Source organism: Pundamilia nyererei, unplaced genomic scaffold (assembly GCF_000239375.1).
Source record: "Pundamilia nyererei isolate P.nyererei 1_Seehausen unplaced genomic scaffold, PunNye1.0 scaffold00064, whole genome shotgun sequence".
NCBI lineage: Eukaryota > Metazoa > Chordata > Actinopteri > Cichliformes > Cichlidae > Pundamilia > Pundamilia nyererei.
The window spans coordinates 275486-287981 of NW_005187465.1; the positions used below are offsets into that span (position 1 = coordinate 275486).

Consider the following 12496-nt stretch of genomic DNA (forward strand, 5'->3'; position numbering starts at 1 on the left):
CTTTCTTTCTTTCTTTCTTTCTTTCTTTCTTTCTTTCTTTCTTTCTTTCTTTCTTTCTTTCTTTCTTTCTTTCTTTCTTTCTTTCTTTCTTTCCAAGAGCTGTGATATTATTGAACCTGTTATCATGTCCTGCCTTTGGTTTTCAGCCTGTTTCCTGGACTCCATGGCTTCACTGGGCCTGGCTGCCTATGGTTATGGTATCCGCTATGAATTTGGTATCTTCAATCAGAAAATTGTCAATGGCTGGCAGGTTAGAAGATTAAACTTCACATTCCTTTCAGTGAGAGAAAACAGCTGCTGTTGCTTTCCTTTTAAGTAACAGCAGCTTTGTTTTTAAATCACCTGCTGGAGGAGTCTCCTTTTCATTATCATGACCTGACATCCCTTTATACCTGGCTCAGCTCAAAAGCCACCCGCTAATGAGCAGTTTTCTGCCTCAATACAAATGTGTGGCTTTACCCAGGTCGAGGAGGCCGATGACTGGCTGCGCTACGGCAACCCTTGGGAAAAAGCACGTCCTGAGTACATGCGCCCAGTTCACTTTTATGGCAGGACCGAGCATCACCCCGATGGCGTCAAATGGGTTGACACTCAGGTGAATGTGTGGAACAAAGCAAATTAAACTGGAAGATATTTCTTTGATGATCTACAGTTTTAAATAACTCGCTCTTCATGTTATGCTATTGACAGGTAGTGCTGGCTCTGCCTTATGACACCCCAATCCCAGGCTACAGAAACAACATTGTCAACACCATGAGGCTGTGGTCTGCAAAGGCACCGTGCGAGTTTAACCTGAAAGACTGTATGTATCCTGGCAGAGAGCACGTATTTTCAAAAATACATCTGTCAAATAAGAATTAGCATCAACTTAAATAATTGCTTTTTCCTTATAGTTAATGTCGGTGGCTACATTCAGGCTGTTTTGGACAGAAACCTGGCTGAGAACATCTCCCGTGTTCTGTATCCCAATGATAATGTAAGAAAATGTGGCTCTATTACCATTTAATCCACCAGCACTGCACTCATAGCCCGAGCATACAGATATTAACTTGAATTAGAGGAACTAGAAGAATGTGAATATCAAAGGGATCTGTGTGTGACTGGTTAGACCTTATCTTAGCTCAGCTGGGAGATGGACTTCCATAATTTGGACCACACCTAATGTCCTTTGTGCTCAGCTAGAGCCGATGTGTATTCCCCCAGCTTCCTCTGAAGCTCGGTTTCAAATCTGACAAAAGATCTGACCAACATGTGCCGACTCCTCAAAGGCTCCAGCAGGAGGATTTAGGAGATAACCATCTAGCGTGAGTTATAGCTCACGCCAAGTGTGGTAATTTACGTCTTTGCATTTGAGAACAGAAAGTGTGGTGTAACTCATGATGTAGTGTTACACTGCTGTTCAATCAAGTTTGCTCTAGTAATATCGGGATATTATAATAGTAGGGTGATCATTTATTAAATTTAGTCAAAAATGAAAGCTGAGGTTGTTTCAAAACACTGAAAGCTAATGTTTCCAGTTTCTTCAGTATATGAAATTGCAAACTGAAGACTAAATTTTTGCTAGTTTTAATCCCTTTATATAATTCCTTAAGTTGCTTTAATCAGCCTTAAAATGTCTTTGCAAATCCTCTCTGTTTGGCAAATCAAAACAGCAAATACACAGTATTCTCTTAACTCTTTCAAAAACATATCCATAGCCTCCAACACATTGGCTTTTACCTCTACTTCTTATTTTGAGGGATGAAAAGTGTGAAATTTATGTCTTTTGCATATTCAAGGGAGATCTGATTAAACACTGATTAGCTGCACAGTGGACAAATGCAAATGCACGCTTATACACATGTAGTACACTTTGCCAGTATATTCTTAATGGATGTTAGCATAATGTCTCTGCTTAAGAGATTAGACATAGATCTATTAAAGCTTCACTAAATCTTTTCTCACAAGTCTAATATGTAATTGTGATATTAAAATATTTTGGTGGTCCACAAAAAAAAGCAGCCGCTGATATACAAAAGGCTATGCTTAATGAATAATAAAAGAAAATTCATCTTTGACTGCAGAACAGAAAAAGACAAATATGTGTCTTTACCCGCAGTTCTTTGAAGGAAAGGAGCTCCGTCTGAAGCAGGAATACTTTGTGGTGTCTGCCACCCTGCAAGACATCATCCGCCGTTTCAAGGTCTCTAAGTTTGGCTCCAGGGAGATTGCTCGCACAGACTTCAGCAAACTGCCTGACAAGGTGAAGTGAAAAACTCAACAAAATAGTTTCTGTCAAAAATGAAAAGATTTCCTCATGATGTTCTCCCTGGGTCTTCATTAAATTGCCTCTGTCAGTTTTTTTGAACAGGTTGCAGGTGGGTTTTATTGTACCTTAGGAGAATAGTTGAAAAGAATAGTATCTACAAAGCGCTCTGTGACCCATTCGAACTCGGTTTTGACTTTCTTTAATGTTTTGCATATTCAGGTTGCCATCCAGCTGAATGACACTCACCCAGCCATGGCTATTCCTGAGCTGATGAGGGTTCTTGTTGATGAAGAGAAGCTGAACTGGGAAACGGTGAGTAGCAGATTAATACGACCCCTAAAAGGGTCTTAAAAGGTTATGTGTGCTTTATGTTGATTTGCTGCTTTAAATGATCACAGTGAGGTCAGTTTGTTGCACAGTATAACAGTAACAGAATAATGACACATCTGGCTTTAAATTGGTGCGAACATTTCCCAGTAGGCCTCACTTTCTGTATGCTACCACGCTAAAGGTTTGAATGCACAACCAAAGCAAGCTGACCCGTTTGTTTTTGCCAGTAGTTTTCTCCAGGCAGTTGAAATGGTTGACACTAGTATAACTGGAGTAAATGTGGACACTCTACCAAGCAAAAGAAACAGAGTTCAGCTGCTGGAAGGGCGAACAAAACAAAAAGTGAACTACAGATGAGAGAGTTCAGAAGCAACTGTTGATCTATTAGGTCACAAAAAAGGAGAAGCGACCTGTCCTTTCAGCAAGAAGGTGGAGTTAAAAACTTACCTACTGTCACCGCAGTGTTTGACGCTTAATGTCTGTCATTACCTTGATGATGATGACAATGGAGGGATGCAGGGTGGATATCAGCTCAGAATTTATTTATTTTTCTGTTCACTAAACCTAATGTCCTGCTGCTGATGGTGAGGCCTGGGACATCTGTGTGAGAACCTGTGCCTACACCAATCACACGGTTCTCCCTGAAGCTCTGGAGCGCTGGCCAGTCGAACTGTTTGCTCATCTGCTGCCCCGTCATCTGGAAATAGTCTATGAGATCAACCGCCGCCACCTAGAGGTTAGTTCTGCACATTGCAGCATGTCATAATCTGGGGTGTGCTGGATGCATAGGCCCCTATGGCTCCTAATTACTATATATAGCACAGGAAGGACATATTGACGTTGTCCTGTGGCTCAATGTAAATATAGTTAATGTTATAATTAATGATTTTAATCTGCTTCATAGGTAAGATAAGTTAAGAAAGACATATTAACCTTCTAGCATAAATACAGCATGAAACTGAAAAACCTGAAAGGTAAAGAAGCAGAAAAAACAAAATACTTATTCTTACTTTTTTAATAATATTGTGCCATCGTGGATTTTAGATTGCTACTGTGGAACGAGACAACAGGAAACCTTGTTAAAATGCAAGGACAGACTTCAAAGATTGGCAGGAGAACCAAAATGCTGTAATGTAAAAGTCAAAGGACAAAATGGTCCTGATGGGCTTTTAATTGCAACATCTGTCAGAATAGACTCCCACATTCTTCGTGAACAGAGAGAGACTTGTTTCTGACATAAAGTGGTGGGCAGGTTTTTATGAGCTGTTGCTCAACCAGATAACACACTGACTTTCATCTACTTAAATCCTGACTGAAACTGTCCTACTGGTGGTCTGGTATAATTTTAGAATAGCTGTATTGACCCTACAGTGACAAGTGTGACAAGTAAAATCATATTCAGCAAATGAAATAAAAAAAATATAACCTCTGACTTAGTTTATTTTTGCTTCTCGTGCACCTTTGAATTTTGCAGAGAGTTGCTGCTAAGTACCCCGGCGATGTGGATCGCCTTCGCCGCATGTCCCTCATTGAAGAAGGCGGACAGAAGAGGATTAACATGGCCCATCTGTGCATTGTGGGCTCCCATGCCGTCAACGGCGTGGCTCAGATCCACTCGGACATCCTCAAAGCTACAGTGTACGTCTCTAAACAAAAACTGATCATCCTTTGTAGTGGTAAATCATAATCAACGTCGCACACAGATGCACGAGTGTGTGTAGTAAGTGTATTGCTATCTGTTTCATAAATCCCCATCCTCTGTCATTTCAAGGACTGCACATCATCTGTGTGTTCTGATATATGCTATGCTCTCCCGCAGCTTCAAGGACTTCTATGAAATGGAGCCACATAAGTTCCAAAACAAGACCAACGGCATTACTCCTCGCCGCTGGCTGGTTATGTGCAACCCCGGGCTTGCCGAGGTCATTGCCGAGGTTAGCAGTGTTTCAAATATACAAGGGACACAGTGCTTAAATTTAGGTTATACTTAACAAAGGACAATGATCAGTCAATTTATTCACTCATTTATTTTTTCACTTATCTTTTTCTCATTAGAGAATTGGGGAGGACTTCATTCGTGACCTTGACCAGCTTAGGAACCTCGTCAAGTTTGTGAATGATGAGGCTTTCATTCGTGATATTGCCAAAGTGAAACAGGCAAGTAATGTGTTATTTTGTCTAATATGTATCCAGCATTATGCTCAAAAAGATACAAGAATGCTTGTGAATGTGTATAATTGTGTCTCAAGATGACAGGATGGCGAAGTCCTGCAGAGAAGCGGCACATATATTTCACATTAAGCAACCTGTGCCTGTTTTCAGACTGCACACACAAACTGTTCTGTAAAATATCTGATGAAATATCGTTTTTTTCCAGAGACCCAACCTGCTGACCTATTTGTTCCTCTAAGATCAGTGTCAAAGCCTGCATTAACAGTTAATAACTGCAGCATCTACACTGTAGCTAGCACATATTGTGGTTTACCACTTCAGTCTGGGAAAAATGCCATTTTATGAATACTTCGCAAGCCTAGTAGGCTGTTGTCCTTGGGGCTTTCAGAGTACATTTCTGCACATGAACAGTAATAGCATCAGGATAGAGGTGGGCCCTGACTGTCAGTTGGGCATGAGTCAGTGGGCTTACCTCAAGGCCTTAGGCACATTGGTCCATGGCTTCTGACACATGCGATATTCAACACGTGACACTCGCCTTGTGTTTGAGCTCACAACACTGGACCACTGGACTGTGACTTTGGTTCATTTAGTTGCATAACAAAGACAATATTTTACAGCAAACAGTTACAGACAGAGGAAGGTGTTCTGGGAAGCAAGCACTGACTCGGTTAATGAAGAAATTCCAGAGATCCACCTCTCATCTCTGACACGTGACAGTCATGTAGCTCTTTTCTGTCTCTGCAACTGACAAGCAAATAAAATGAATACATCATTAGCCCTGAAACCTCCCCAAGGCAGACAGTAGTATACGCATATGGCCAAAAAGGCATTCCTGACAGTCACAATTGTGCTTTTCTTTTCTCATGTTCTTGGGTTACCATACTTTGACTATGACTTGTTTTCTTTTTTTTGGAGTAAAATAAATGTTTTGATCACGTAGGAAAACAAAATGAAATTCGCTGTGCACCTGGAAGAGCACTACAAGGTGAAGATCAACCCCAACTCTATGTTTGACATTCAAGTCAAGAGAATCCATGAATACAAGAGACAGCTGCTCAACTGCCTGCACATCATCACTTATTACAACCGTAAGGATGCATTTAAAAGCCTCTGCCATTTTCATTTGATTTGACATTTTCTCAAATCCAAATAACATGTTGCTCCAGATCTTTACCGACTGTGTGTCAGAGCCTACAAAAAGGAATTTGCTGCTCGCCTCAGTTTTGTCTCTTTATATCTCCACCAGGCATCAAGAAGGATCCCAACAAGCAGTGGACCCCAAGAACTATCATGATTGGAGGAAAGGTTTGTATTTTAATTTAACATCTATTAACTTTAAATTTATGTCACATTTCAGCACCATTCGATACGAAGTGTTAAGGCTATTTAATGTCGTGTCTCTAACTGTGGCTCTCTTGCAGGCTGCTCCTGGATACCACACTGCAAAAATGATTATCCGCCTGATCACGGCTATCGGTGAGGTGGTCAACAATGATCCTGTCGTTGGAGACCGTCTGAAAGTAATCTTTTTGGAGAACTACAGAGTAACACTGGCAGAAAAAGGTAATTACCAAATCACTGCAAATGTTTATTAATATTTATTCTAAAATTTCTCAAACCCCTACTTCTGCTCTTTCCCAGGCATCCCTGCTGCTGACCTGTCAGAGCAGATCTCTACAGCTGGAACTGAGGCCTCTGGCACTGGCAACATGAAGTTCATGCTGAATGGCGCCCTGACCATTGGCACCATGGACGGGGCCAACGTGGAGATGGCAGAGGAGGCCGGTGAAGAAAACCTATTTATCTTCGGCATGAGGGTGGACGATGTCGAGGCCCTTGACAAGAGAGGGTAAGGAGAGAACATTTATTACTCCTAGCCTCATATTGTCTTTGTAATTTCGATAACTACTGTACGTAATATATTGCCATATCTGTCAGACAAACAAAAGATCAACTATCAAGATCTTCTGATATTAAAACGAGTGTACACATGCTCTGACAATCCAAACAGAGACTCAAATGTTATGTCCACACAAACTGAGATTTTCCACACGAAAAAGGTGTGGCCTTGGGCTCATATTTTTTATAGGCCCTATCTGCTTTTCCCTTGTGAATGATTCAGTTACTACGGCGACAACCTGGTCCTTCTGTGTTTCTGAATGTGTTTGTTATTTATTTTCTTTCCTGCTTAGATACCACGCCGAAGAGTACTACAACCGTCTGCCTGAGCTGAAACAGGCTATTGACCAGATTGCTGGAGGCTTCTTTAGCCCAAAGCAGCCTGACCTGTTTAAAGAAATTGTCAACATGCTGATGCATCATGACAGGTAGAGACACATCTAACATTAGATGCCTGAGGCTCAGACCTGCATGCACACATACAAATATTGTGTATGAACTTGCTGAACATCCTGCATGCAAAGCAATATTCAGTGCACATGTTCATTCACACATATGCATTTATTCATATGCAACAGGTGAACTTTGTTATTAGCCTGTTATGTTATCATTTGGTTAATGGCATTATTCTCTGCATAGGTTTAAGGTCTTTGCTGACTATGAAGACTACATTAAATGCCAAGAGAAAGTCAATGCTCTTTATAAGGTAGGAATTAAATGCAAAAGCTGGGAAAAAATGCTTCTTATGTATTCATAGTATGATATAGATAGTTGTCTCATTCACAGTGTAAAAGTCAAGTTATTCTTGGCTTATCAATCATTTTTATTCTCCTCTAGAATCCCAAGGAATGGACCAAGAAGGTGATCTACAACATTGCTGGGTGTGGCAAGTTCTCCAGTGACCGCACCATTGCCCAGTATGCTCGTGAGATCTGGGGCGTGGAGCCCACGCTTGAGAAAATCCCCGCCCCCGATGACAAACACTAAAATGTCTACATGACAGCCAACACCGCAGTTTCCCTCGTTGGTTCAACTGTCTTCAGAACTCACACGGAAGATACTGTATGTCTTGCAAAAGTCCCCCACAAACCTTTGTCCACAGCCATTAATCAGTGTCACATATAAGCTCAAGTTTACATTTTTCATACCTGCATATTCGCAGCATCCAGGTTACAGGCTAGTGAAGTAAATCCATTGCAGCTGTCATCAGTGAAGCAGAAACTGCTGTTTAGCTGCTGGAAAAAGGACAAAAGAGATTTTTGTTGGGGCTTGTAGATGTAATCGTGGTATCTTTGTATTCCGAAAAATAAAGTCTTGTATTTCCATTTCAGACCCATTCTGAATAAAAAACAAAAACTGTCTTAAAAGCCATAAATAAAATCTGACTTATTTATTTAGCTGTTTCAGGCATGATTCATAATTGTAAAATATAGAATAAACATGCACGTACATTTAGCCGCAAATTCAACTTAGAGTGAGTTGGTGAAAAAAGGCATCTATGGACTTTACCTTGACCTGCACAAACAGTTATCGTCAGAATTGCGACTCGACAAAAATCCCAGAATCAGTGTTGATGGACAGTGAATGCACCAGCTGTACGCCGGAAAATAAAAACTTCAGCTCATCCAATCATAACAACAACATAAACAACAAAAAGGAAATGATGATATGCCTCCAGTCTATAGTCATGCCATCACTGCAATTTTACAGCTTAAAGTGACAGCTGTGATTGTACACTTTGAGGTGCTAAAAGGAAAGGGAGTATAATTGTGTTTATGAGAGTGAATGGGGAGGGAAAAGTCTGATTAATAACAACGGCATCCACTGAAAAACAAAAGGGACAGAAGTGTAATTAGATACTTGTGAATAATAGTGCACGCTCAATCTTCCACAAGGCCTACATGTCTAATATGTAATTTGAACACTGACGTGAGCGCAGATACGCACATCTATGTGTGTTGTTTGCTCTCTGGGTTTAGAGACTGCGCAAATTCAAGCCTCAAACAAACAACTCAGCACCATTTTCTTATGTAAAAGAAGTTTTACTACTCATGTAGGTGTTGCACCAATTATTTGTAGTTTTTATTTTAGGCCGGGCGACCGTGGCTCAGGAGGTTGGGAAGCGTATCTGTCACCGGTTCGATCCCTGGGCTCTCTGTCCTGTTCGTTGTGTCCTTGGGAAAGACACTTTACCCTACCCCCTACTGGTGTTGGCCAGAGGGGCAGCCTCGCTTCTGTCAGTCTGCCCCAGGGCAGCTGTGGCTACAACCGTAGCTTGCCTCCACCAGCGTGTGAATGCGAGAGTGAATGGTATTGTAAAGCGCTTTGGGTGCCTTGAAAAGCGCTATATAAATCCAATCCGTTTGAACTATTCAAATTCATGATGGGAGTGTGTTCGCAACGGCTCTGTTTAGTGGATGGAGTCCAACAGGTTTCTTGTATGTAGGTTAAACCAACTAATGATAGCAATGTAGCACACAGATGCAATTAGACAAAAAAAAAAAGAGAGGGATCAGAGTGCCTGATAAGCCCAAGGTCCCGAGCCCCAGGCTAGACAATACCAGCACGCGACCCACAGGCACTATATCAGTGAGGACAGCACTCTGGTGATAGGATGCAGTTAGAGGCTGTAAATTATCAACGCAAGCTGTTATCATGCGCTTTTACTGACGATACTTGTTGTAGTGAATAAATCCATTCACAGCCTTTATTCCAAAACAATGAATCAAAGCATCATCATTAAAAATGGCAGCTCTTCAGCGACTGTTTCTGAGAAACCGTTGGCTGCTTTTTTAGATTATGTTAACAATTTCACTGCACATAAACGCTGAGACTGCGTTAAAGTGTGAATGTCAGCTTGACATCCTGGCTGACAAACCTAGATCTATCAGCCAAGTGCATAAATAAAAGGGTAATACAGCATCTAACAAATGGCACAGGTGTTTAGGCACAGATGTCTTTCCAGGTGTGATGTTTTGGAATGAATTTTCCAAACCTAACAAGAAAAAAAGAAATTGGACCTTGAAAAACCCAAATCCTGCCTTCCTCAAACATGTCCAGTGAAACTGAGTGACTTCATTTTATTCTTATAGCACAAAGATACATGGACACGAGAGAATGCAAAGATTCTGCAACTGTGCAGCATGTGTTTCTAATAAACTGACGCTGCTTTAAAATTATAGCTCTGACACAAAGACACCTCATTTTGTTAAATGCCGGTTGCCTCGCTTCTCAGGTCTCCTTACCTCTACTGCTTGCAGCTCAGGAAGCAAGATGTGAGTGGAGCATTCTGTTTGTGTGTGTGTGTGTGTGTGTTTTCAGGATGTGGCGTACACATGCTGCCAATTCACTTGATTACATGAGACTAATCCACCAATCAAGCTCCTGCTCTTGACTCAGTTGTTCAGTTTGTCAATATGGTATCAACACTGCAGCCAAGTTGTAGTTCTATAATGTTGTCGCTTTGTTGTCTGACCTCCTAAGAGTCTTTGTTAGTTCCTGTGCATCAAATCCTTTGTCTGGTACCAGAGCTTCACATCATCAGCTACCACACCTGCCTGTCCATCTCTCTTATTCACATCCACCAGCTGAATCAAATTAAATCAAATCAAATCAAATCAAATCAAATCAAATCAAATCAAATCACTTTTATTGTCACATCACATGTGAATCCAAACACTGCCAGCTGCAACTCTGAGCAGTTAACTCCTACCCATTGTTATCACTGGAGTTCTACAATAAATCTGCTGTGACTGTTCATTCTGCCTGTTTTTGGGTTTGTTACATTCAGTCCCTCAGTTCTTAAAAGTTTTACAGATACATCTCCAAATCGAATTTGTCTCATCACATACGGACATGCTACAGGGGTAGGCTTATCTTTCACTGAGCGATCAAGGTTACAAAAAGCAGAAATTAACATAAGACATTGTTATTGAACCAAGTGATATATAATACTCAAAAAAATTAAAAGAAAACTTTTTAATCAGGGTATAGCATCAGTCATTAAACTTCTAGGATGTTGGTTCAGTAGTTTTGCATTTGGCTAGGGTCAGTGCAACTGCTTGTAGCATGCGATGACACCTGGACCAGAGCATCAATATGTGCCATTGTCAGAAGGTTTACTGTATCTACCAGCACAAAATGAGGTGCATGGAGGAGATTCCAGGGAAGAGACAGTTACTCTAGGAGAGCTGGACAGGGCCATAGAAGATCCTTAACCTATCAGCAGGACCGTATCTGATTGTTCATGCAAGGAAGAACAGGATGAGCCAGAGCTGCGAAAGGACCTCCAGCAGGCCACTGATGTGAATGTCTCAGACCAAACAATCAGAAACAGACTTTGTGAGGGTGGCCTGAGAGCACAAAATCCTCTATTGTGCCCTGTGCTCACTGCCCAACACCATGGAGCCCAACTGGCATTTGCCTTAATATACCACAATTAGCAGGTCCACCAATGACGACCTGTGCTTTTCACAGATGAGAGCAGGTTCATGTGGCGAGAATATGCACACATTGCCTGGGCAGCTGCATAGGCATGTTTTTCACTGGGTGAAATGCTGCATTTACCCCATAAAATTCAATCTGTTACAGTGAAGAATACAAACATAAATGGGCATTGTGAACTCATTATAGTATTTATAAATGAAAAGAAAGAACAGCCCCCCACCCACCCTCCCACCCCCAGTACTATCAGGGTTACTGTTGAGGTTGAGTTTTACTGTAATATGGTTTTATGGTGAGTATGGATACTCTTTTCTTGGCGTACCTTGTAAAACTGATCTTATATGACATATACGTTAGCAGAACTATATCTACACTGATCAGCATGAAAAGAAATCTCTCTGCATTAAACAGCAAACATTGAATATTATCTCAACCAATCACTGGGTGGCCAGAAATGAACATGAAAAACTACAGCATAGGAGGCTAAAGCAACAAGAAGCTGGGTAAAACAAATTGTTGCAGAAAAAGTGTAGGAACCAGGCAAGAACAGCTTCTGATAGTAAAGACTAAAACTAAACTTCAGAAGAAGTGGTCAGAGTGATGACTGCAGTTCATTAAAGATACACAGATTGTCAGTGGGAAAAGACAAAGACAGTTTGTGTAACTTATGTTCTAGTTAATGTTGAAACGGTTCGTGGGGTCAGACTTCTGTTAAACTGTTTTTATATTCTTTGTACTGGTACTTAACTGAAAGTTAAAGTGTTACGTATCCACTTATGTTTAACAGGTTTTAACTGAGGAAGAGGTAAACGGTGAGAAGATGCACATGTTTTGTCACATTTTACTGATGTAATAAATTTGATAAATCCCTAACCTTTAGAGCTTGTCTATCTTTTTAGCAAGTGCATATCATAAAATACACCATCTTCAGAAAACCACAAAAGAAACCTTTTCTTCACTGTTCAAATGGCAATTTCCTGTTCTTTCAGACTTTGTGGATTTAGTCCCCCGTGATCTGTAATTTGATGACACATCTGCAGTTTTTTTGCACGTTGTTAGCTTTCTACCTCTGATTACTTTTTGATTACTTTTACTACTTTATTTGATTGCATTTTTAAATCTGGCAATTAAAGAATAAAACCTGCGATAGATGTTTCCTTCAGGCTGTATCTGTCTCTCCAGGTGTGAGGTTTGAGCATTTCAATACTGAAAGTTTTTTCATTGCTTGTAAGTAAACCCTACAACTCGATTTTATCAGGATAAACTGAAATAAAGATGGTGTTGCTGTTGTAGTTTTCTTTCTCTTGATTGCTGTATCTGTTGATGATGACTCCTTACTTTGTTTCTCCTCTGAACTGTCATGAAAATGTATGCGTAGGTCTGTGTGCCACTTTAATTGCA

General features: G+C 40.8%; 1 protein-coding gene across 1 annotated transcript in view; it reads left to right on the forward strand.

Moving 5' to 3' along the window:
- The window catches only part of LOC102211029 (glycogen phosphorylase, muscle form), a 10972-nt gene extending 2945 nt beyond the window's left edge, over positions 1–8027 (forward strand). Inside the window, exons 4-20 of the mRNA XM_005735386.1 lie at positions 147–250; positions 464–595; positions 691–802; positions 894–976; positions 2099–2242; positions 2468–2560; positions 3168–3314; positions 4053–4216; positions 4398–4512; positions 4634–4735; positions 5694–5841; positions 6000–6058; positions 6175–6316; positions 6395–6602; positions 6946–7080; positions 7292–7358; positions 7490–8027. Of these exons, the coding sequence (XP_005735443.1) occupies positions 147–250; positions 464–595; positions 691–802; positions 894–976; positions 2099–2242; positions 2468–2560; positions 3168–3314; positions 4053–4216; positions 4398–4512; positions 4634–4735; positions 5694–5841; positions 6000–6058; positions 6175–6316; positions 6395–6602; positions 6946–7080; positions 7292–7358; positions 7490–7639 (2105 nt within the window). The 3' untranslated portion in view covers positions 7640–8027. The remainder of the gene's footprint in view (positions 1–146; positions 251–463; positions 596–690; positions 803–893; positions 977–2098; positions 2243–2467; positions 2561–3167; positions 3315–4052; positions 4217–4397; positions 4513–4633; positions 4736–5693; positions 5842–5999; positions 6059–6174; positions 6317–6394; positions 6603–6945; positions 7081–7291; positions 7359–7489) is intronic.
- The last annotated feature ends 4469 nt before the right edge of the window (positions 8028–12496 follow it).